This window comes from Hylobates moloch, unplaced genomic scaffold, assembly GCF_009828535.3.
Source record: "Hylobates moloch isolate HMO894 unplaced genomic scaffold, HMol_V3 SCAFFOLD_6, whole genome shotgun sequence".
NCBI classification, from domain to species: Eukaryota; Metazoa; Chordata; class Mammalia; order Primates; family Hylobatidae; genus Hylobates; species Hylobates moloch.
In genome coordinates, this window is record NW_026652281.1 from 149,104,369 (window position 1) to 149,129,109 (window position 24,741).

Genomic DNA, 24,741 nt, shown 5'->3' on the forward strand with positions numbered 1-24,741 from the left:
TTTCTATAAGCTTGAGACTATCTCAAAATAAATAAAAAGCGATATTTCAATGGCTTGTTTACATTATTACCTAACACTTCAAACTATGAGCTCATATCCCCAGGAATAAATGTGCTAAAAATCCTTTGTGACTTTTTTACCACCACATTTTAATCACATGATCTTAATAAACAAATATTCTCCAACTAGCACTGACTGACACTACAGGTTCATGCGTCTTTCTGTCGCCAGGCTGGAGGGCACTGATGGGATCTCAGCTCACTGCAATCTCCACCTCCCAGGCTCAAGCGATTCTCCTGCCTCAGCCTCCCGAGTAGCTGGGATTACAGGCATGCGCCACCACACCCAGCTAATTTTTAGTAAAGACAGGGTTTCACCAAGTCGGACAGGATGGTCTCAATCTCCTGACCTCATGCTCCGCCCGCCTCGGCCTCCCAAAGTGCTGTCATTACAGGCGTGAGCCACCGGGCATGGCCTAGATCTTGTTTTAGTAGGCCATGCCTTAGCTGACTCAACATATATTCAAACTGCTCAGGGGAAAGAGTTGCCACTTGTAAAGAGGTTTGAATTTACAGCATGCTACTAAATCATACAGAGCAACAGGCCTGCTAAAGCTTTTCAAAATAAAAATGTTCAATCCTAGTGAAGGCATAATGAGATGTAAACACTCTGGAAAACAATTTGACAAGATATGTATGATGTATCTCCTGGAAATATATCCTAGCTCTTTCAAAATGAAGCCAAAGATTTATGCACAAAGATGGTGATTAGCTTTTTAGATAATTAAGAATAAAGATTCTAAGCACCCAAAGAAATGACAAGTTATGGAGAGTTTATAAAATATATAAGACAATGTCAAATGATGCTATGAGAAATTATAGGAATACATTAATACACTCATTCTATTAAGTATACAAAGCATAAAAAGTAAAATTATACATATATTTATATGTATATAATTATATATATAATAATCCCAACTATGTAAAACATATGCATAGATTTAAAACTAAAAGAAGGCCAGGCGCGGTGGCTCGCGCCTGTAATCCCAGCACTTTGGGAGGCCGAGGCGGGCAGATCACGAGGTTAGGAGATCGAGACCATCCTGGCTAACACGGTGAAACCCCATCTCTACTAAAAACACAAAAAAATTAGCCGGGCGAGGTGGCGGGCGCCTGTAGTCCCAGCTACGCGGGAGGCTGAGGCAGGAGAATGGCATGAACCCCGGGGGGCGGAGCCTGCAGTGAGCCGAGATCGCGCCACTGCACTCCAGCCTGGGCGAAAGCGAGACTCTGTCTCAAAAAAAAAAACTAAAAGAAAACGTGCCAAAAATATTAAGAATGGCACTCCATAAACTGTGGTTTCTCATTTTTCTTTCCACTTTTACCCCAATGGTCTATAATAAATAGTATTAATTTTATAATCAAAAGAGAACTTTTTAAAGCAAAACAAAATACAGGCTAGTCTTCAAATCAAAATCAATTTTTTTCAAGATAATCTTTCAACTCACAGGAATATTTACATTCACAGAATTCAAAGAAAGAAGTCCAAAGTAGTCCTAACTATGATAGCAAATAATATTATACCAGATAATCCTAACCAAGCTTAGAAATAGCCTTTCCTTCACATTCCAGTTTATTATGCTTATTCTTCATTCAATAAATAATTATTGAGCACCTACTACCTGCTGGGACTATTTTAGAAACAGATGTGTTTACCAAGCAGTGAAAAAGAAGATATGACCCGTTTTCTCATAGAACTTGGATTCTGGTGGGGGAAAAGACAACAGACAGGAGGAAAACAAACATGGAATATAATTTCATACAATGCTAAGCGCTATGAAGGAAAAAAATAAAGCAACATAAAATAACAGAGTGGAAAGCAGGAAACTATTTTAGATTGGGTGGTCAGAAAAGGTCTCTCTGAAGAGGAGATATTTGATCATGCAAGTTACTGGTATAACAACATAAATAGCATTCCTATTGCATAACTGACCTGGGATTTAGAAAAGTCTATTTACAACTTAAAATATAAAAATCATCCCTATGAAAATAGTTTCTACTTTAAGAGGCAGTAAGGTATAATAGAACTAGAAAGACTAGGTTTGAATCCTGGCCCCACCACATAGAAGGTAGATACCCCTGGGTAGGTCACAAGCTCTCTCTCCCTCAGTTCAGTTTCCTCACATATAAAACAGACAGAATAGTGCCTAGCTTATAAAGTTTATAAAGTACCTATTTATAAAGTGAAGAAAGATAATCTATGGGAAAGAGCTTAGTAACATGTCTAGGCATGTAGTACTCATTAACTGTAAGTTCCCTACACACTTACAGTTCTTCCACAAATTGAGCACTATACACTAATGGTTCTCTGGGAAGCACTCACTATTTCACTACTGCAAGTAGAAACATACCACATTTTCATCTTCCAACCACACCAAGGCTCCAAAGTCCAAATCACCGCTGACTAAATTCTTGTTAGATATTGATGCTATAAATGATACTGGCTTAACAAGATTAATATTATATTTACTAACCTCATACTCACCTTTTCTTTCATTTCATCATTAACTGTTTCCATTTTGAATCCCTAACTCCAAAGTGTGGCCTCTTTCCAATCTGCTTGTGATGGTTAATTTTATGTGTCAACTTGGCTAGACTAGGTTATATGGCCAGCTGTTTGGTCAAATACTAATCTATTAGCAGATATTGGTGTAAGGGTATTGTTAGGTATGATTAACATTTACAATCAGTAGACTTTGAGTCTATTACCCACCATAACGTAGGTAAGCCTCATCCAGTCAATTAAAGGCTTAGGAGAAAAGACTGGGGTTTCCCAGAGAAGGATAAATTTTGCCTCCAGACTGCAACAGGGAAATCTTGCCTGAGCTTCCAGCCTAATGGCCTGTCTCACAACATTCAATCTTGCCAGCCCCCATGGTCATGTGAATCAGTTTCCTAAAATATCTATCTACTATTGATTCTGTTTCTCTGGAGAACCCTGACTGACATGCTGATCAATCTTAGAGTTGGTCTTCCTGCTTCCACCTCTTCCTTCTATGTCTACACAGCAGGTAGAGGGATCCTGTCAAAACGTTCAATGACCCCTCTGGTAAAAATTCTCTAATGACTTTCCATCTCATGCAGAATAAAAGCCAAAGTCTAGGAAACTCTAGAAGCCCCACAGAATTTCTATGACCTTCCCCCTTCCTTCCCTGATTTCATCTCCTACTACTTTCTCCCTCATTCCACACTCCAGCCAGACATTAGCCTTCTGGCTATTTTAACATGCCACAAACATTCCTACCTCTGGGGCTTGTTGTGCACTTGCTGTTCCCTCTACCTGGGATTCTTTTCCTCTAGATAACTGAACAGCTTGCTCCCTCATTTCCTTCAAGTCTCTGCTCAAATGGCTTTCCCTCTTCGCTCTATTTAAAACTGAGGCCCTTCCCAAACCTTGGGGTCCTCTATTCCCTCTTTTGCTCCACAGAACATATTACCATCTAACATACTGTGTATTTTACCTTTTTTTTTTTTTTTGATACAGAGTCTCACTCTGTCGCCCAGGCTGGAGTGCAGTGGCGGGATCTCGGCTCACTACAACCTCCACCCTCCCGGGTTCAAGCAACTTTCCTGCCTCAGCCTCCCCAGTAGATGGGATTGCAGGTGCCTGCCACCACACCTGGCTAGTTTTTGTATTTTTAGTAGAGACAGGGTTTACCATGTTAGCCAGGCTGGTCTTGAACTCCTGCCCTCAGGTGATCCACCTGCCTTGGCCTCCCAAGGTGCTGGGATTACGGGCGTGAGCCACTGCACCTGGCCGTTTTACTCATTTTCTTTCACCACTAAAATGTAGGTTCTGAGACAACAAGGCTTTTTGTCTGTTTTGTGCACTCCTCTATTACCAGGCCCTATGCCTAACACATAGTAAGGACATCATAAGTCATTTGTTGCTTGAAGAAAAAACAAAAGATTGAAGACTGATTTTTAATTTATTCTTTGTGTTTTCCTATATTCCCCAGTTTTCTACATTGGGCATTTATTTCTATTATAATCATACATTGCTGACGATATTAAAAACTAGAATAATGTTTTTGCTAGAAGTTTAAAAGGCTTAAAGTCCAGGGCTGGGTGCGGTGGCCCACACCTGTAATCTCAGGATTTTGCAAGGCCAAATCGGGCAGATCACTTGAGCTCAGGAGTTCAAGACTCCAGTCTGGGCAACATAGGGAGGCCCTATCTCAATTATTTAAAAAAAAAAAAAAAAAAAACAAGGTCCACTGCCTTTGAGTCAGAATTTTTTCAATGAATAAGATAATCTAAGGTATGAAGCATGAATATACACTAAAGTTTAATGACCTTAATGTCCATTAGTAAGAGACTGATTAAATTATTGTATACCCAGACAATGAAATTGCAGTTATTAAAAATGTACCAGCCTGGGAAACATAGGGAGACGCCATCTCTACAAAAAATTTAAAAATTAGCCAGGAGTGGCTGGTGTGTGTCTGTGGTCCTAGCTACTTGGGAGGCTGAGGTGAAAGGATTACTTGGGCCTGGGAGGTCGACGCTGCAGTGAGCCATGTTCACATCTCTGCACTCTAGCTTGGGCAACAGAATGAGACCCCGCCTCAAAAAAATAAAAATTTTATTTTTAAAAATAAAAATGTAAGCCAGGCATGGTGGCTCACACCTATAATCCCAGCACTTTGGGAGGCCGAGGTGGGCGGATCACAGGGTCAGGAGTTCAAGACCAGCCTGGCCAACATAGTGAAACCCCATCTCTACTAAAAATACAAAAAATTAGCTGGGCATGGTGGCATGTGCCTGTAATCCCAGCTACTCCGGAGGCTGAGGCAGAAAAATCGCTTGAACCCGGGAGGCAGAGGTTGCAGTGAGCCAAGATCACACCACTGCACACCAGCCTGGGCAACAGAGTGAGACTCCATCTCAAAAAAAAAAAACTGGGTTATAATTCAGTGTATGGAGTATAAACCTATATAAAAACAAAAAGTATAGATAGATAAGCATATCTATATAGAAACAAAATGACAGAAAACAAAGAACAGATACGAAAGTGAAGTGAGATTATGATTGACTGGTTAATTTCTTCTTCATACTTGTCCACTCTCTAAAATCTCTGCCATTAAAAAAAAAGTGTTACTAGCCAGGCATGGTGGCTCATGCCTATAATCTCAGCACTTTGGGAGGTTGAGGCAGGAAGATCACTTGAGCCCAGGAGTTCAAGACCAGCCTGGGCAACATAGGAAGATCCCATTTCTATTTAATTAAAAAACAACAACAACAGAAATCAAACAAAAAAAAGTTACTTTCATAAACAGAATGAACACTAAATATAAACCAACAGAAATAAATAAAATAAGCACTCTTACAAGCAACATAATAAATGTCTATAGTATCAGGTACATGACAACATTTTTGTTCAAGAATTAAAAAGACATTTTTTAACGTGTTCTGAATTCCATTTACCCATGTCCCTATCCTCAAATTATACTGTGAAACCTTAATCTATCATACACATTGTTTTGGAAACCATAAATTATAACTGCTAGTAAGGCAAGGTATAGTTTTCATTCTCCCATAGCACAGGCTCTCTTCCAAAGGGAATGTGATTTCTTAGTGCTAGTACTATATGCAGGCATTGTGCTATCATTAAAACTTTCTCTAAAATATTAATTTATTTGCTGTTTTTCTGCTGCTTCAAATTCTCAGATCACCAAGTCATCCTCACTGTTTTCAGAAAATATGGCATGGAAATTTCAATGCATAGGAATAACGTTTGACACTGAACTTTTAAAGTCTATATCATCATAAAGACACTTTCAAACTAGTACAACATATAAAAGACAGCATGATACAGTTGTAGATGATGAGCTTACAAAGGTTGATGGCTGATGATAATAACAGGAAGGTGAAGAAGAATAAAAGCTCGAACAAGGCTTCAGTGACTGCACATCATTGGACACAAGGAAGTGAAACAAGAGCATATGATATCAAATCAATGAAAAAACACTAGATCAGTAAATAGTATGCAGACAACTGATAGGTCATTCAGAAAGAATGTGCATCCCTAATTCACAGCATATAGCAAAATAAATTACAGAGAAAATGAAAGATTGCAAAGCATAATGCTACAAACCACTAGAAGAATATTATAAGAAAGGAACAAGTATAGCCATACAAAAAGTAAACATTTTTTCAAAACTTTCATCACGGCCAAAACCATTATTAAAAAACTGAAAGGCAAATGTCAAACTGGGAGAAGTATTTGCAATAAATAATAGTTAATATACTTAATATATAAAGAGTTCCTACAAATCAGATTTTTTAAATAAGGCCATCAATAGAAAAACGGAAAAAAGAACATGAAGAGGTAACTCATATAACAACAATAGAAATAGCCAATGAATATTTTTATGTATACATATATTCCATCCCATTAGCAATTAAATGTACATTATAACAAGATATCATTTTTGCATTTTCATCCATCGAAATGTCAACAAAGTACAAAATTAAAATATTCAATGTCATCTAGAGTATATGAAAAGGGATCTCTGATGGGCTGCTTTTAAGAGTATAATTTGACCCAGCTTCTCAAAAGTACAAGTTAGCAACCTAAATGTGCACACTGTCTTACCTAAGAAAATAATCACAGAAGTATACAAAGACTTAATTACAATGATGCTTAACTCCACATGGCTTAAAATGTCTCAAAATTGGAAGCAGTCTTAATATAGAAGGGAAGTTTTCTTAAAATCATTAATATATTTATTAAATGGAATATTATACAATGATTTTAAATGATGATAGAAAATCTTAATTCATCATGTTACTATTTGCCAGTTTTTATTTATTGGTTTAACTTTGAACAAGTATGTTATTTTTCGTAATACTTTTAAAGTACACCTTAAACATTTTTAAATGATATTCAGGGGTTACGGCAATGCTTGGTATATAAATGGGTCTATCTTCCATGAAAGCAATTTAGCTATACCTATCAAAATAAAGCACTGTTCACTTTAAGATAAATCATTGAGCGGTACACACCTAAGATTTTTGAATTTTTCTATATACACTTCATACTTCAAAAATGGAAAAAAACAAACAAACGAAAAAAACACCTGTACTCTCGCCTCCGCCCCCCAGATCTAGGGATGATAAAAGTACCATTCATGAAAGAGTTACACTTTACTAATCTGGGGACATGTCTATAATATAATGTTAAATAAATAAAGCAAATAAGTGACCCCATATTGTGATTTTTCTAGGGTGAGCCCATTTTCTCTATTCAAAAAAAAAAAAATGGCTGGGTGTGGTGGCTCACACCTGTAATCCCAGCACTTTGGGAGGCTGAGGCAGGCAGATCACCTGAGGTCAGGAGTTCGAGACCAGCCTGGCCAACATGGCGAAATCCCGTCTCCACTTAAAATACAAAAAATTAGCCAGGCGTGGTGGTGCACACCTGTGGTCCCAGCTATTCAAGAGGCTGAGGCAGGAGGATCACTTGAACCTGGGAGGCAGAGGCTGCAGTGAGCCTAGATCGCGCCACTGCACTCTAGCCTAGGTAACAGAATGAGACTCGGTCTCAAAAAAATACATAAATAAATAATTTTTTAAATTTAAATGAGGGAATTCTGATAGTTGTCAGATTGCATATCCTCCTACAAACAAAGAAAACAAATACACAATGATATACAATAAAATGTTAACATTCGTTTCTTAGAGGGAAGGAAGGGATTAGAAGGGAGAGATTACTAAACTTTTCTGTATATAATTTAATTAAGTCATAATAAAAAACTGATATTCCCTGACCAAGCAATTACACACACAAAATCGTACAAGCCTAAAGATACATATGCAATGAAATTACTGAAGTTCCTATAATACAACCCCCACCACAAAAAAAAAAAAAAAAAAAAAATTGTAGTCTAAAGACCCTTCAAAAGGAAAACTAGCCACCGGGCTCAGTGGCTCACACCCGTAATCCCAACACTTTTGGGAGGGTGAATTGGGAGGATCACTTGAGACCAGAAGTTTGAGACCAGCCTGGGCAATATATCAAGACCCTGTCTGTACAAAAAACTGAAAAATTATCTGGGCATGGTGGCACATGCCTGTGGTCCCAGCTATTCAGGAAGCTGAAGTGCAAGGGATCACTTGAGCTTGGGAGGTCAAGGTTGCAGTGAGCCATGATCCTGCCACTGCACTCCAGCCTGGGCAACACAGCAAGACCCTATCTCGAAAAAAAAAGAGAGAGAAAAAACTGGCTATTTTTTTTTTTTAAATAAAAAAATGCTAAAGCCCTGTGATGTAGCCTCCCAAATAGCTGAGATTACAGGTGCATGCCACCATACCTGGCTAATTTTTGTATTTTTAGTAGAGATGGCGTTTCACCATGTTGGCCAGGCTGTTCTCAAACTCCTGACCTCAGGTGATCCATTTGCCTGGACCACCCAAAGTGCTGGGATTACAGGTGTGAACCATCATGCCTGGCCTTTATTTTTAATTTCTTGAAGCTTGTTCAAAAATTTTTTAATGCTAGCATGAAACAGTGGTTTGTAAAACTTTGAGGCATTTTAGATTTGCTTTTAAAATGCCCCAGAAAAAACAAAATTGAAGAAAAGTTGAACTAAGATTAGCATAATTTTGAAAACTGTTCAAGATTAAGTTGAATAATTCTCTTATTTTTGTGTGTTTAGCTATTTCTATAAGGAGAAAGTTTTTAAAATGAAATCTTCATAAGAGCTCCATTAAGTAGAATAGATAAATCCAGAGCCATTCTAAGTGAGATCGAAGTAGGAGGCACACTGTGCTAGCCCCTCCTTTATCCCTCTAGTGACTCCAAAGTCAAGCTGGGGTTCCACAGGGCATTAAAAATACCACTGTTAAAATCAGCAGCAGCAGAATAACACTGCACAATTTGATGGATTCCTCCCTACCGAACAGATAGGAGGAAGTAAGGCCCTAAAATAGCAACAAATGTTCTCTCTGGGTGGTAGGTGCTCACGCTACCAATGGACTTTTTCTTCTTTTTCAAACTCTATTTTGTAAATTTTCTTATAAAGAGGAAAGATGTGGGGTTTTTTAACCATATATACATATACATATATACGTGTGTGTGTGTGTGTGTGTTTGTTTTTTTTTTTTTTTTTTGAGACAGAGTCTCCCGCAGTGGTGCAATCTCGGCTCACTGCAGCTGCCACCTCCTGGGTTCAAGCAATTCTCCTGCCTCAGCCTCCCAAGTAGCTAGGATTACAGGCACCCACCATCACGCCCGGCTAATTTTTGTATTTTTAGTAGAGACAGGGTTTCACCATGTTGGCCAGGCTGGTCTTGACCTGACCTCAAGTGATCCGCCCACCTCGGCCTCCCAAATTGCTGGGATTACAGGCGTGAGCCACCGCGCCCAGCCTATTTATATATTTTTTAGAGCAAACCCGTGGCCCGCAGGCCCCCAGGACAGCTTTGAATGAGGCCCAACACAAATTCGTAAACTTTCTTAAAATATTATGAGATTTTTTTCTTTTGCAATTTTTTTTTTTTTTTTTAGCTCATCAGCTATCGTTAGTGTTAGTGTTATTTTATGTGTAGTCCAAGACAATTCTTCTTCTTCTAATGTGGTCCAGGGAAGCCAAAAGATTGGACACCCCTGTTTTAGAGACAAGGATCTTGCTCTGTCACCCAGGCTGGAGTGCAGTGGTGTGAACACAGCTCACTGTAACCTCCAACTCCTGGGCTCAAGGGATTCCCCAACCTCAGCTCCCAGAGTAGCGAGGACTACAGGCACATGCCATCATGTCCACCTAACTTTTTATTTTGTTTTGTAGAGACAAAATACAAAAATAAAATGTTTTGTAGGGCCTTGCTATGCTGCGAACTGGTCTCAAACTCCTGCCCTCAAGCAATCCTCCCACCTGGGCCTCACAAAGCACTGGGATTATAGGGTAAGCGACTATGCTCAGCCAAAAATGTAGGTTTTAGTGTTTATAAAATACTACAGATTCTCCCACTGAACAACCCAAAACGTTCACATTATCAGACCCAGAGTGCTATAGGATAATTAGGATAAACAAGAAATAACAAATCCCTAATGCTCATTAGAAAAGAGACAAGAGGCAATGAGTTCAAACAGCCATGTCTGACCTAAGACAGACCGACCCTGAACAAAAACAGCCTTACCATATGCATGGTCTTTTAGCTAATCTTTACCTGGCCCTGGAATCTAAGACTGTAAGACTGAAATTCCTTCTTAAACGGAGAACCAGGAGCAAGTAAATTTAAAAAATGGATTTCACCCCCCCCCCAAGAGTAAGAATCAGTAAGAGGTGGCAATTATCTTTCTCTACCTCATAAAAACCCTTTATGATTTTTAAAGATGAGGAAACGGGGGTTCGGGAAAATAAAGTAACTTGCCCAGTATCACAAAGTCATTAAGTAGTAGGAACAGGACTAGAACAGAGGTTTGTCTGCACCAAAGCCAGGGTTCTTTCTACCAAGCTATCTCCCTCGTCTAAAAAATATCCTCTTATATCAAAGGCTATGATAAATTCTGTGGCATTCTCAGACCACTGTGGCTCACTACAGCTATTAAAAGTAAAAAAAGAAACAAGAAAGGCAGCTGTCAAGAAGTTGCATTACTTACTGCCCAGCACTATATGCACTAGAGCTTGGAAGGAGGCACTCAAACTCAGTTCACATGATCCTCACTGTCATTCCAAGTAATCAGTCCTACCCCAGCAAAAGGCTTATCACTAACACTCTCCCCCAGCTGAGGCTGCAAATGACATTCCCAAGACAACTTGCCAGTCTATCACATCACGCTGCTGTGTTGGCTTTAAATTTTTAACTCCAAAAATTAAGGGGAATTTGTTTCAACCTAAAAATGGCAGTTGCAAGTTAAAATGGCAGTTGTCACTACAGACTGCTGACTAGAGCACTGGCTTTGCAGTCATCCAGATTATGTTCCTAACCCAGTTCTGCCACTTAAATAAATGTGTAACCTTAGGCAGGTCAATTCACCTCTATAATTTCATATACAAAAATGGCAAGGTAGGTAACTTTTCCATAAAAGATCAAATGAGATCATCCAATTCCTAGAGTCCAACACACAGAAAGAACGTGGAAAATAAATGATACATACTATTATTAACATTGGTATGATTCTCATGCCACAGGAATCTGGGCAAATCAATAATCCACATGGTCTGAATTCCTGATTATTTGCTATAACAATCAACCGGTTGAATCAGGACATCTGAGGCAAACGAAACACTGATTCAGTTCAGCTTGGTTGAGAGATAACCAATAGAGGCCCTGGCACATACCAATTGCTCAGTAAATATTTATGGAATTAAGTTTGCAGAAAGTCCACTCAGGAACCTCACTAGCTATCCTGGGCTCATTTTGGCAAAAAGAATGGCAACTTTTTTTTTCTACAGAATTTGGCAGGTTTTTCTTTACTTATTTTCAAATAATATTAATAACTAAAAAAAAACATATACCAGGTGTCAATAGTGAGGTTTCTACAAATAAAACTAACATGGAAAACTACAAAAGCAGCATTCCAGAGTAGAGGAAAGAAAACCAGTTTGGGAATCACGCAAGTGTGTGATTCATATGCCAGTAACTTTACAGTTATGTAAACATTATCTTGGGCCAAATAGTCACCTCAGACTCAGTTTCCATATCAGAAAATTGGAGATAAGAACACCTACCTCACACAGTTGTCATAAAACTAATATATGTAAAGCACCATGTAACAGTTGGTAATGAGTGATTTTTAAGTCTATGATATCTGTTTTCCTTTCTCGACGATGGTAGAAACTGGAATGGGTAAATTATGCCTCAGGGCAACTACTATCTTCCCTCCCGCTTTTTCAAAAGGTAAACTAAAATTCAGCCATATAGACAGGTCAATGGGCTCAAGTTGCAATTATCAGTGGCTCCACTCTGACAATTTTAAGGGGGACTCTTTCATGGAACTTCAGAGACCAGAAAAGAACTAGGCTCTGTTCTCTCCAGGTAGCCTAACTATTCCTTCTCTTCTCAGGCCTGCTTAATATTAGGTTGCTAAAAGGTGTACAAAGGAAGAGTCATCGTTGCAATAAACCAAAGATGCAGCATATAAGCAACAGGCCTTCTTTGAGAGCCCAAACCCAAATTAAGGCACAAAATTTTGGCACTGTTTGGAGACTGGAGGTAAAGGGGAGAAATGTTGGCATTAAAATAATACTTAAATGAGTACAGAGGAAGGAAGTCTTCCAGGCTCATTAATATTAATACATGTTTACTTTCCATTCACATGTGGGACAAAACAGAGTAATGATTTGCTAATGCCAATCAGCTGAGTACGTAGTTTATTTTACTATGCTGCATACCCTCAATTATATACTAGCAAAAATTAAACCTAAGTAAACAGAATATTCTACACGTCTCTAAAGACAATATTGCTCCACTCACTGAAATAAGACCCAATCAAGGCAAAAAAAAAAAAAAATCTTTTTTTTCCTCTTAAGTGAGTTTCACTAAGAAAGATGAGTCAAGGAACTTTTAACAAATTTGGATTTCCATTTTCAACAAGGTAGGAACCCGTATACCTCCTCCCACTCACCCCACCTCCAGAGAACTCACAATACTGTTACTAAAATACATTGAATGATGCCTTCCATTGGCCAATTACTTTTAACTGAATGCAATAAAAAGAATCTGCACTTCAAGACCTCACTAACAACTACAATTTTTCCCCTTCTTAAATTTCCAGTTCTGGAAAAAACTCAGTCAGCCCACTAAAAAGCAACTGTAACATTCCTTTTAATCCAGAAAAATAGACACAAAAATGTACACCTATTATAATAACGCAAATATGCATTATACAGCATCAAGGAGAGCACATGCAATAATGGCTGCCATTCCAAGAACATTTTTGTTAAAAGTTACATCGCATGCACAGAAGCTGCTTTTCCAAAAGTAAACATATATTCATTACACTTTGAGCCTCACTGAAGCATCCTGTTCTTGTAGGACTTGTAACCCACCTTTATATACAGAATCTAAAGACAACTGGGCCTTATATTGAACTCGCTCTCCAGTTAACTGTGCTAGTGAGGTTCCAGTACAGTTTTCCAAAGAAAGCAATTTGAATCAATAACCACACCAGTGCTACTCTGAATGTTTGCCAATAAGTAAATAAAATGCCTGACCCCAATATGAAGAACATTTTCCTCCTTCCTGGCTCCCCAGCTCCATTTAAAAATTGTAAACATGAATAGAAAGATAACCTTGAGAACAGTAAAGTCACCCATGCCATCAATAATATCCCTCTAACTCAATGCCTAATTTTACAGTTTTCCTCAAACAGGACAGTCTCAACCTGGTTGCCAGGAATTTAATATGGCTTTTTAAAGATATAGCAAACTGTCTGGAATATGCAGTGATGAAAACTGAATATTGCTACTGAAACCATATTTAATTAAACACTTGCTTCCTCTAAACAGAGCTTCACAAATAAAGCTACAATGTTTTCTTCCTTGGCTCTCTTAGAAGCCACCCCAACAAGAGAGGGTCACCAGCTGCACTCCTGCTAACAGTTCTATCCTGAGCAACCCTTTCCCATCCACCCCCAAACAGTTTTACTTTTATCTGTGGAATTCTCTGCCGGCCTCGGCCTGGAAAACTGGGTGGACCCTGAGGACAGGTGTCAGATCTGGCCTTTGGGAGGTGGCCCAAACTGACAAATTATTGGCAGCATAAAGCTATGATCTTTATAAACTTCAATTTGAGGCTTTATGCCAGTAGTGATTCCCTCCCCGCTCCTTTTTTGAAGAGGGGAGAGAAAGCAAGCCAAAAGGATGAGTTTCAAAATAGAAAAAAAATCACCACTTTAATTATGAAACCCTCCCAACTCAACAAAGAACTGTTAAAGGTAGCCAAATGGAAAATGTCAGGAGTTTTTTTTGGCACATGCGCAACTATTAAACATGAGAATTACAACCTCAAGGTGAGGGGAAAAGAGTAAAAAGCAGGAGCAGAAAAGGGGAGGACAGGGCCCAGCCAAAGACCCATTTGCTCAAAAGGGCCCCTCTTGGTACTAACTCCTCCATGTGGGGCACCCAGGCTGGAGGAAAGCAGAGGGTTACACAGAACATTTAGCAGACTTAACATTGGATTAAACACACTACTGCAAGTTTCAACAAATGTTCATGGCATACGTAAAAACACATTTACAACAAGAAAGAAGAGAGGCACCTGGAGACATCTGACACTGGGCATGCTCTGCAGGCAACTCAGTGCGCACATGCTCTCTACCAGGTTGGCGCAGCCTAGCCACAAAGACCTTGGCACAGAACACTGCAGGATGACAAAAAGGAAGGAAGAGAAGAAGCAGTTAGAGGCCGCAACAAATCACTCCTTCACACAGGCAACTTGAATGTTAGTTGGGGCAGGGGGTGCACCCTTGGCAGTTTGGAGGTTAGGGACGGTCCCAGACAGCTTACTGAAACCTTGGGGGAGGGCCCACTTGATGTTCTATGGAAAGGAGGTTTCTGCTGCCAACCACTAATTTCTCAGGATACAGTGAATAGAATCAAGAGGGACAGAGAGAACGTTTAAACAAAAACCCACCAAAGGGAACTGTGAAAGTTTGAGTGCAAAACAAGATTAGTGGTGAGATTGTCGACTATAATTTCATCAGTGCCACAGTTTCTCATCTATGTCACATAACCATAATTGTCATCATTGTTTAAGAACCTACTATTTACCCAGCACTTTACATTTGTTCTCTAATCCTCATATCATTGTAAGGAAACCGCGGCTCAGAGGTTAAGTGATTCGCGCAAGGACACACAACAAACGAGGGGAGAGCCAGAATTTCAAACTTTGGTTTGTCTGCTACCAAAACCCACATTCTTTCCACAAGACTATGATGCTGCTATTGTGAAAACTTAAATCACCCCAACTTTTATCACATGAGTAAAGTTTTGCACCTCCCTAAGGTAAAATCACAAGCGACCTAAAGAATAAGGCAAAAAGAACAAGAAAGATGGGTGACAGACTGATAAAGGCAATAAAAGCAGTGATTTAAAATGCATGATTTTCAGTGTCATCACATCTCCGCCTTCCCAAAGGAAAACATTGGAATGTCATGATTTTCATTTTAGACTTTGTTTACAAAGTCCGTCTGACATGACTAAAAATTAAAAAGCTTATTTAATTTACCTCTTCTATCCTCTTTTAAAAGCTTGTTGGTTTTAAAGGAATTAAGAAAAAAAGTAAAATATAAAATGAACATATGTATTATGGCTACTACTTAATAACTATTAGACCATAATGTAAAGTTAATAACCATTAGACCATACTGTCCAATCATTCAGATCTAAAGTCAATTAATTTACTATGGCAAAATCAATACTCATGTAAAAAAACTAAAGGTGAGTGTTTGGGTTCAACCAAAAATCCCAGAAGTCTTGGACCCAAGCTCATAAACTTGTTTGTTCTAGCTATAATTAGAATAGCCAAACACCCTCATTTGCCTGAGACAGTCCTGGATGACACTTACTGTCCCCTCATAACTTTCACTCTCAAAAGTGTTCTGGTTTAGTGGATAAATTCTATGATCACCCAACGGCAATACAGACAAAGATAGCTTTGCTTGAAATCAGAGAGACCTGGGTTCCTATCTAGTATCTGCCACTTACTAGTTACATTTCACCTATAATACACGGAATATTGAGATTACTTAGAAAAGGCATTTAAAGAATACAAAATCAGAGGAACCAAATGGAATAAAAAAATTGAGCAGCTTTCTAGTAGCAATGAAAATGACACACTTCCAAGGTATGCCTTTATTCCAAAGCCAATATAGTGGCAATATATCATTGAAACTCCAGGTACACAAATTTTGTTGCCCCAACACTTTTATATCAGAGTGCCAACCACAGAAGATGCTGAATAAAATAATGAAAGTAGTTGCCATTTATCAAGCTTCTGTTATGTGCTAGATATCTGAGATAGTAAACTCTCACAATAACCCTGTAAAATAGGTATTATTCCATTTTACGATGAGGAAACTGATGGTCAGGAAAGAGATATCAAGCAGAGTCCCATGGAATTTTTTTTCAATTAAGAAAAAAAAATTTTTAATTAAAAAGGAAAGGAAAGCCTGATTTGTTAAAACAGCAACATAGGCCAGGAACGGTGGCTCACACCTATAATCCTAGCACTTTGGGAAGCCAAGGCGGGTGGATCACTTGAGGTCACGAGTTGAAGACAAGCCTGGCCAACATGCTGAAACCCCGTCTCTACTAAAAACACAAAAATTAGCCAGGCCTGGTGGCACGCACCTGTAATCCCAGCTACTCGGGAGGCTGAGGCAGAAGAATTGCTTGAACCTAGGAGTCAGAGGTTGCAGTGAGCCAGGACCACGCCACTGCACTCCAGCCTGAGCGACCGAATGAGACTGCCTCAAAAAAAAGAAAGAAAAGAAAAGAAAAAAAACCAGCAACTTGTCCAAGGTGTGGGGGAATAAGGGCTAACTGATGGCAGAATTAGGACTAGTAAATTAAACCTGACAAGCTGATTTTCTTTCCACTGTAACAAACACTCTCTATCCAGAGATATTCTTACACATGTTTAATAAATGCTTACATCAGCATACATCACAAGTGGATGGGCAAAGAAGAGAGTTTAAGGACTACACCTAGCCAGGTGAGGTGGCTCACGCCTATAGCCCCAGCACTTTGGGAGGCTGAGGTGGTGGGATTACTTAAGCCCAGGAGTTCGAGACCAGCCTGAGCAACATGGTGAAACCCCCACCTTTACAAATAATACAAAAGTAGCCAGGCATGGTGGTATGCACCCATAGTACCAGCTGCTCAGAAGGCTGAGGTGGGAGGACTGCTTGAGCCTGGAAGGTGGAGGTTGCAGTGAGCCAAGATCGCAACACTATACTCCAGCCTGGGCAACAGAGTTGAGATCCTGTCTCAACAACAGCAACAAAAAAGGATTACATCTGGATTCAGCAACTAATATCAAATTAACACCAAAGCTCATATGTAAATCAATTTTTACTTATTCAGTAAAAAGTCAGGTTCCCTCTGCAAGGGTTAATAGTATTTGCCTCAAAGGCATATACCATGAAAGCATAAGGTATTGATTAGATTCTGCTAATAACTTGGAATCTAAAACTTTTTAAAAGGCAATTTTTTACATTCAGTAAATCAAAAAATCACAGATTGTGAGAACAGGAAGGCATTTTAAAGACTATTTAGTCTAACCTCACACTGCTGATTTTAGATTAAGAGGTGAAGAAATTAAATCCAAATTAGAAAAATAATGATATTATCAAAGCTTTTTAACCATTTAATGATTTAATCAATACTCATAAAAATGTGGAAAGCAATCAACATAAAGAAAATTTTCAGTGAACTTGATTTTAAAACATTAGCCATTTATTAGAAGTCTGATATTTCAAAGCTTTTTGAAGCTTGTTATTTAACTAATATATTCAGGAAAAGATTTTTAAAAGACCCTCCGAGGGTCGGATTTCCAAGATTTTCTCTTCATAATATCTATGGTAGATACTGTAAGACATAAAGAATGATGCCAGTATTTATTATTTATCAGATGCCAACATCATGCTAAATACTTTATAAAGGATATCTCATCTCATTTTCACAATAATCCTACAAAATAGACATTACTTTCCCCTTCAGAAGAGGAAACACAGGCTCAGAGATGAAGTAATTTACTTATCCAAAATCGCATAGTGCTGGGTTGGTGCTAAGATTTCAAAATCGCATAATCCTGGGTTGGTGCTAAGGTCTGAGGCAAGAGTACTTTTCACTGAGACAGCTTGATCCTAGGCAGCACCCAAGCTGGTGTGTGATGCAACTGCCAATATCTACTTATCAGAAGTCTCAACTCTTAGATTATCCCAGGACTGGGAACTTCCAGTTTCAAGACGAGTGTTGTTTTCCATTTGGTAAGAGCACAGACAGTGTTAAAAGGTACTACAACTGCTTACTTTCACACTCAATAATTACTTTGAAGCTAAGTGACCAGCCACATCACTGAAAAATCGTCTCTACTCAACAGAAAATGCTATTCTAGGAAATACACCCACCTTTTAGTAAGAAAGTCTGTACCCGCTAGCCAAAACAAGGTAGGTTCCTCTTAGGTCTTAGATCTAATAGATCAGGAGGACATTGATCCAATTTGAAAATAATAGACAAAAATAAAAGTTCCACATTCATCAACCTAAGAGCATTAAAATACAGCTAGGACCACAACAGTAATTGATTCCTTTTTTTTTTTTTTTTTTTTTTTTTTGAGACGGAGTCTCGCTCTATCACCCTGGCTGGAGTGCAGTGGCGCAATCTCGGATCACTGCAAACTCCGCTTCCCGGGTTCACGCCATTCTCCTGCCTCAGCCTCTCCGAGTAGCTGGGACTACAGGCGCCCACCACCACGCCCGGCTAAGTTTTTGTGTTTTTAGTAGAGACGGGGTTTCACCGTGGTCTCGATCTCCTGACCTCGTGATCTGCCCGCCTCGGCCTCCCAAAGTGCTGGGATTACAAGCGTGAGCCACCGCGCCCGGCCCTCCTTTTTTTCTTTTGAGATGGAGTCTCGCTCTGTCACCCAGGCTGGAGTGCGGTGGCATGATCTCGGCTCACTGAAACCTCCATCTCCCAGGTTCAAGCGATTCTCCTGCCTCAGCCTCCTGAGTAACTGGGATTACAGTCACCTGCCACCACGCCTGGCTAATTTTTGTATTTTTAGTAGAGAGGGGTTTCACCATGTTGGCCAGGCTGGTCTTGAACTCCTGATCTCAGGTGATTTGCCTGCTTCGGCCTCCCAAAGTGCTGGCATTACAGGCATGAGCCATGGCTCCCAGCCTTAAGTGATTCTTGAAGCTTCAAATTTTTAATTTAGGGACATGGCTGGAAACTCATGTTGATCATTCGAGAATAACTATTATCCATGATTGCTTAACTGAATAATGAAAAGATTTCTTCATATTAGCTAAATTCACAGTACAGACGATTGTCCTTTTCTTTTAAGTGAACGGTGTTCTTTCGTATTGCTAAAATATGTCTGAAGAATACCCCTGATACCATGGGTATTTACCAATTTTAACAAATACTTATTGACCTGCTTATTAAGCCAACAACAATACACACTAAGCCTCTTTCCTCTTAAGACTTTAGCCTTGAGCTCAAGAGAAACAATCCAGGAGGATCATAGTGGGGATACTTAACAGAAGACTTTGGAGGGTCAAAAACTGCCAAGATACATTTGTTATAATTTCGTATTTAGCTACTTGTAATGATCAATATTCTAATTTAGGGCTGTTCACAGAGAACAGGAAATGATTCATAATGGGTTGTGATATTAAAAGCTAATACCTAATTAGATTGTATATTTATAGGTTCTATAGCTGAAGAAAATAATATTAGCCAGGGAAGCTGACAGTGTTTATTACTTTTGCCATATCCACCGTATAATCAAAAAAAACCTAAATCAAAGCCACTATGCTGAGAAACACTATAAGTCAGTAAAGACAAAAAGAATAATCTCTTTTGGCATTTTTCAAAAGCAAAAAGTTTATTAAAAGAGGTAGGAGAAAAATGTCCTAGGCTCTCTTCCTATTGCCATAGGAACCACAAATCAAAAGGAAAAAGTGGTTGCAGGCACCTTGTATTCTGATTGGCTCACTTGAAGAACTCACAAAAGCTAACTTCGGTCTGTTTTTAGATGGGATTGTTTTGAATCTCCTGCCCTGATTCCTTCTCAAAGAAGCAATTCTTTTAAAAGTTCCCCAAAGAGGTATTTTATGTTAATCATCTCTCTAATGTTATAACCTCTGATTTAGAAATCTACCTTATTATAGGTTTTCTATAACTCCCCCCACCACCAATCTTTTTATTTAATCCACTTCCCACAGAATCATTACCAGTTTCTTCTCACTCCTGTCATCATGATTGAAGTAATCAAGTTGAGTGGCTGTTTCTTTAAGCAAAAAACTTACCTGAACTTCTATCTATCTGCACATAGTAAAGCAATTAAGGCATTCTCTTTATCCTCCAGGAGCTCACAGGAGGGAATCTTAAACTTACAATGTAAATACACATACACAAACACACACACACACACACACAAATATATATATATATATACACACACACAAATATGAACTTAACCCACCCAAAGGAAGAGGATGCCTGAACTAATTCATAAAGGGTAAGTAGGAGGCAGCCAGGGGAAAAAGAGAAAGACATTCCAAGAAGAATACATAGCGTAAGCAAAGCCAAAGAGGTAAAAAATGAAACATCCTATGCAAGTATCTGCAATTAATTCAGCATTAAAATACTTAAGTGTGAGATGAGAAAGGCTTAATTAGAGAGACAGGGAGGGACCAAACAGAGGTCTCTCTATCAAACTTGTGACTTCATCCCGTAGAACAACAGGTCTTAAACTCTGTGCTACAGCCCACCAGTAGTTGGCCCAATGCTTCTCAGCTGTGTCATCCAATTTTACATCAATGTGAATGACTTTTTTTTCTGCAACTCAGCACATATACAGTTTGTACAATATCTGTCAGAGAGGAATAGAAACAGATCATGCAACACAGAAATGGAGGTGGAGGTGGACAGGGGATGGGGGTTTTTAGATTAAGAGGTAAGGGGTGAAGCATAACATCAAGCCAAAGCCAAGCCAAATCAAGCCAGCAACAAAGAAAGATCCCATGTTTTCTAGAACTCGTGGAGAATATTTGCCGCAAACGATAAAAGAAGTCTGCTCAACAGTGACAATGACAAAGAGTGTAAGCAGACAGTACAAACACCAAGGATGTCTTTATAGATATTATATTATGGATTTTGTTAAAGACCAGAGTGTTTTGAATGTGTTAAATTCCTTTAAGTGAGACATCCAAAATTTTAATATTCAAATCACTGCTACAGACAATGATGAGACAGCTATTAAACTGTTTTAAGCAAAGGAATGACCCGTGGCAGCTGCAGCCAAGCATGATTTGCAGAGAAGTAAGAAGGATAAGTCTATAAGATAGCAGCTCATTTTTGTTTTACAACCAATGCAATTTCTTTCAGATGGGCTACAAAGAGCAGACACAAGAACCAGCACTTACCAACTTTCATACTCAGTCTAGGTCCTTTTCCCCCCCCACTACAAAACTTCCACCAGGCCCTTCTGATAGGATATCAAACAAAGAGTGCCCATGATAATGATGAAGAAGAGAAATAAAAGATCGATTTCATGGGGTAACCATTTGGAGTAATGCCCTTTCCACCGGGAATCTCTAGCCATGAGTGAGGACTGGGTCCTGATGAATCAGACAGTAGGTGGGCTCAAGGGGAGTACATAACTCCAGCTCTCTAAACCTGGATTTGACAGCTAGAGTCCCCATTCAGTTTCTGCTGAAGACTGCCAAATAAACTAAGCATTAAAGTTAATCCAACTTAGGAATTATCCTATTGTGTCTCATCTCTCAGCCTGTTGCTTTTCAAGAAGCAGCAGTGTTTGTAATTAAAATAAGGAAAAAGCATTCAGAAGAGTCTTCTAAAATTCAGAACCTAGGCTTCCACTGTTAATGTCTGATGGCAACCTATAAGAAATAGCACTCTCACCACCATAAATGCATTGTTTTTAAAACCAAGAATCACAATGTAGCAATCAGGTTGTAAAATAAAAGTTAATTCACAGTTTAAGGCATTTTCTATAATCTTTTATAGAAGTGAATATTGGCCCATTACATTAATGTGCAAAATGCTTTCTTTTCCTTATAATGGCATTTTATTATAACAGAATTTGATAGTAAACATGTGACATGTAACCAAAAAAGTTTACATTTTAATTCTTAGCAACTGTATTCTAGAACTATGTTCTTGTCATAATATTATACCACAGAGTATATTCAGGCTGGGATATATGTTAAGGGAAGAAAAGGGGATGCAGAGAAGTAGGAAGAAAGGGGAGAAAAAAAAATAAGGATAAGAAGAATGAGGAAAACCAAAATTTACTATCTGCCAAGTTTTTAGAGATTCAAGAACAGCCCAAAAGTAGTGGAATCAGGACTCAAAGTCAGAGGCCAAACTTTGCTTAAACACCACTATAATTTTTTTAATTAATGTCCAAACAATTTTCATCTTGAATTATTCTAAGATAAGATATTAGAATCCAGCCAGGCAAGATGACTCATGCCTATAATCCCAGCACTGTGGGAGGCCAAAGCAGGGGATTACTTGATGTCAGGAGTTTGAGACCAGCCTGGCTAACACAGTGAAAGCCTGTCTCTACTAAGGATTACAAAAAATTAGCCAGGCAGGTGGCGCGCACCTATGATCCCAGCTACTCAGGAGGCTGAGGCACGAGAATTGCTTGAACCCAGGAGGCAGAGGTTGCAGGGAGCCGAGATCGTGCCACTGTACTCCAGCCTGGGCAACAGAGCAAGACTCTTGTCTTAATAAAAAAAAAAAAAAAAAAAAAAAAAAAAAGATATCAGAACCCAAAAGCATTAAAACTAAAATGGATCTTCACTGTAATCTCTCTGGTAGAGAGATGAAGGGTAATGTTCTTTTCAAATTTTTATTCATCCATATTTTCCGTTTTTCTCCAATGACCACCTAGTACTCACATTAATACCTTAATAATACCTTGTATAATTTTAAATGATGTCTTATTTTGTTTAATTATAAACAGTAACTTGACAATTTTTTTTTAATGGGGCAGTTCACAACATATTCATGTAGTTTGGCTCTGTGTCCCCACCCAAATCATATCTCGAATTGTAATCCCCACGTGTCAGGGGAGGGGCCTGGTGGGAGGTGGTTGAATCATGGGGGTGGACGTCCCCCTTGCTGTTCTCGCGATAGTGAGTTCTCACAGAATCTCATTGTTTGAATGTGTGTGAAACTTCCCCCTTCTCACTCTCTCTCCTGCATCAGCGTGGTAAGATATGCTTGTTTCCCCTTTGCCTTCCGCCATGATTGTAAGTTTCCTAAGGCCTCCCAATCATGCTTCCTGTTAAACCTGCAGAACTGAGTCAATTAAACCTCTTTTCTTTATGAATTACCCAGTCTCAGATAGTTCTTTACAGCAGTATGAGAACAGACTAATACACAATTTAAATAAAAACATATTCTTTTACCAGGAATTAATTTTGAGTCCATCTTAAACAACTACAGTTTAAAATGTGTTTAAATGCTAAGTGCTAGAAAAATATTTCACCTAGTGGCCCTTGGAAACATCAAAATCATAATGGTTTATTCCTGAGGAAATCCAAAGGAAAAAAAAAATCATCCTTGTCCACTTTACAACTACCACCCATGATTCAAAAATGTCACCAGGTTTTTCAGAGCTCTTACAGAAGCTGGAGGAGGAAAGAATTACATGTTTGAGGTGGGAAGTGGAATCTCTATTCTAAGCAGCATGACAGAGAACAGGATGTAACAAAATAATCTATTTCCGGCATAGCCACATGGATCCTCAGTTGTACTAGGACCAGTCTGAGGTTCAGTTGCCAAGGGGGAACAGAATCCCCCAGCAAGCTCAAGGTTAAATCAGTCTGAACCCAATCCCAATGAGGTTTTTCCAAGATCCATAAATCCTGAGCCTGGAGATAATTTAACACCTAAGTACATTTGGGCCTTTGTTGGTTAGCAGCTGTGGTCCAACTAGGAAAGTTGTTCAGGACTAGGGTGAGACCTCTCAACCCTAAGTTTAATCTTTTTCAATAAAAATGTTAAATGACATGAATATTAACAAAGAAGGATAAATTGGGAGGGGGTACAAAGTGAGTACCCTATGGCTATACTTTACTCATTAACTCTCATACCACCTCTGGCCAAACAAGCAGCTGAGTTTTACAGATAAGAAAAACTAAGGACCACAGACATCAAATCACTTGCCAGAGGTCAAGAATGGCAGAACTGCATCCTATCTGACTCCAGAATCCCTGCTTTCTTCCCTGATCTATATTGCCCGTCACTTCCTTTACCTGACATTAAACTCCGTAGAGCAGCAAGTTTCCCTGATTTATTTTCAAATTTTATCTACCTGTCACTCATCTATATTGCTGATGGGAGTGGAATTGTGTAATGGATACAATCTCTGGTGTGCAACTCTGCAATACATAGTCAAGACTTGAAACTCATGCACATCATTTGACTCAGCAATTTCACATGTAAGAAATTTTATCAAGAAGACGAAATAAAGAAATGTCCAAAAATATAGCCAAGAAGATGTCATTCACATCACTGTTCATAATAGCATAGGGAAAATGCCAACCAAAGGGACTGGTTCCACAGATTAGGGATTACCCATAAGACAAACTATTGTGTTTCTGCTAAATAGAAATCATGCTATAGGAATATATTTATAGACACTAAAGGAAGTTTAATGCGTAGAAAGAAAGTTACAATACACGGAAAGAATTCAAGAAACACTAAGTGAATAAAGGCAACAAACCAGGACTTATATTATGATCCCATGTTCATTTAATAAATATAATACATACATAGGCCAGGCATGGTGGCTCATGCCTGTAATCCCAGCACTTTGGGAGGCCGAGGCAGGCGGATCACCTGAGGTTGGGAGTTCGAGACTAGCCTGACCAACATGGAAAAACCCCGTCTCTACTAAAAATACAAAATTAGCCGGGTGTTATGGGGTGCGCCTGAAGTCCCAGCTACTCGGGAGGCTGAGG

The 24,741-nt window shown here is 39.0% G+C and overlaps 1 protein-coding gene across 6 annotated transcripts in view; it reads right to left on the reverse strand.

Annotated features, from left to right (window-relative positions):
• Window positions 1-24,741, reverse strand: part of FBXW11 (F-box and WD repeat domain containing 11) — a 146,142-nt gene that overhangs the window by 81,913 nt on the left and 39,488 nt on the right. For 3 of the 6 annotated variants that reach the window (XM_032158619.2, XM_032158617.2, XM_032158620.2), the window contains one exon: window positions 14,268-14,369. The exons of the other annotated variants lie outside the window; for them this stretch is intronic. In XM_032158619.2, coding sequence (XP_032014510.1) covers window positions 14,268-14,369 — 102 coding nt within the window. The remainder of the gene's footprint in view (window positions 1-14,267; window positions 14,370-24,741) is intronic. 6 annotated transcript variants of the gene reach the window in all.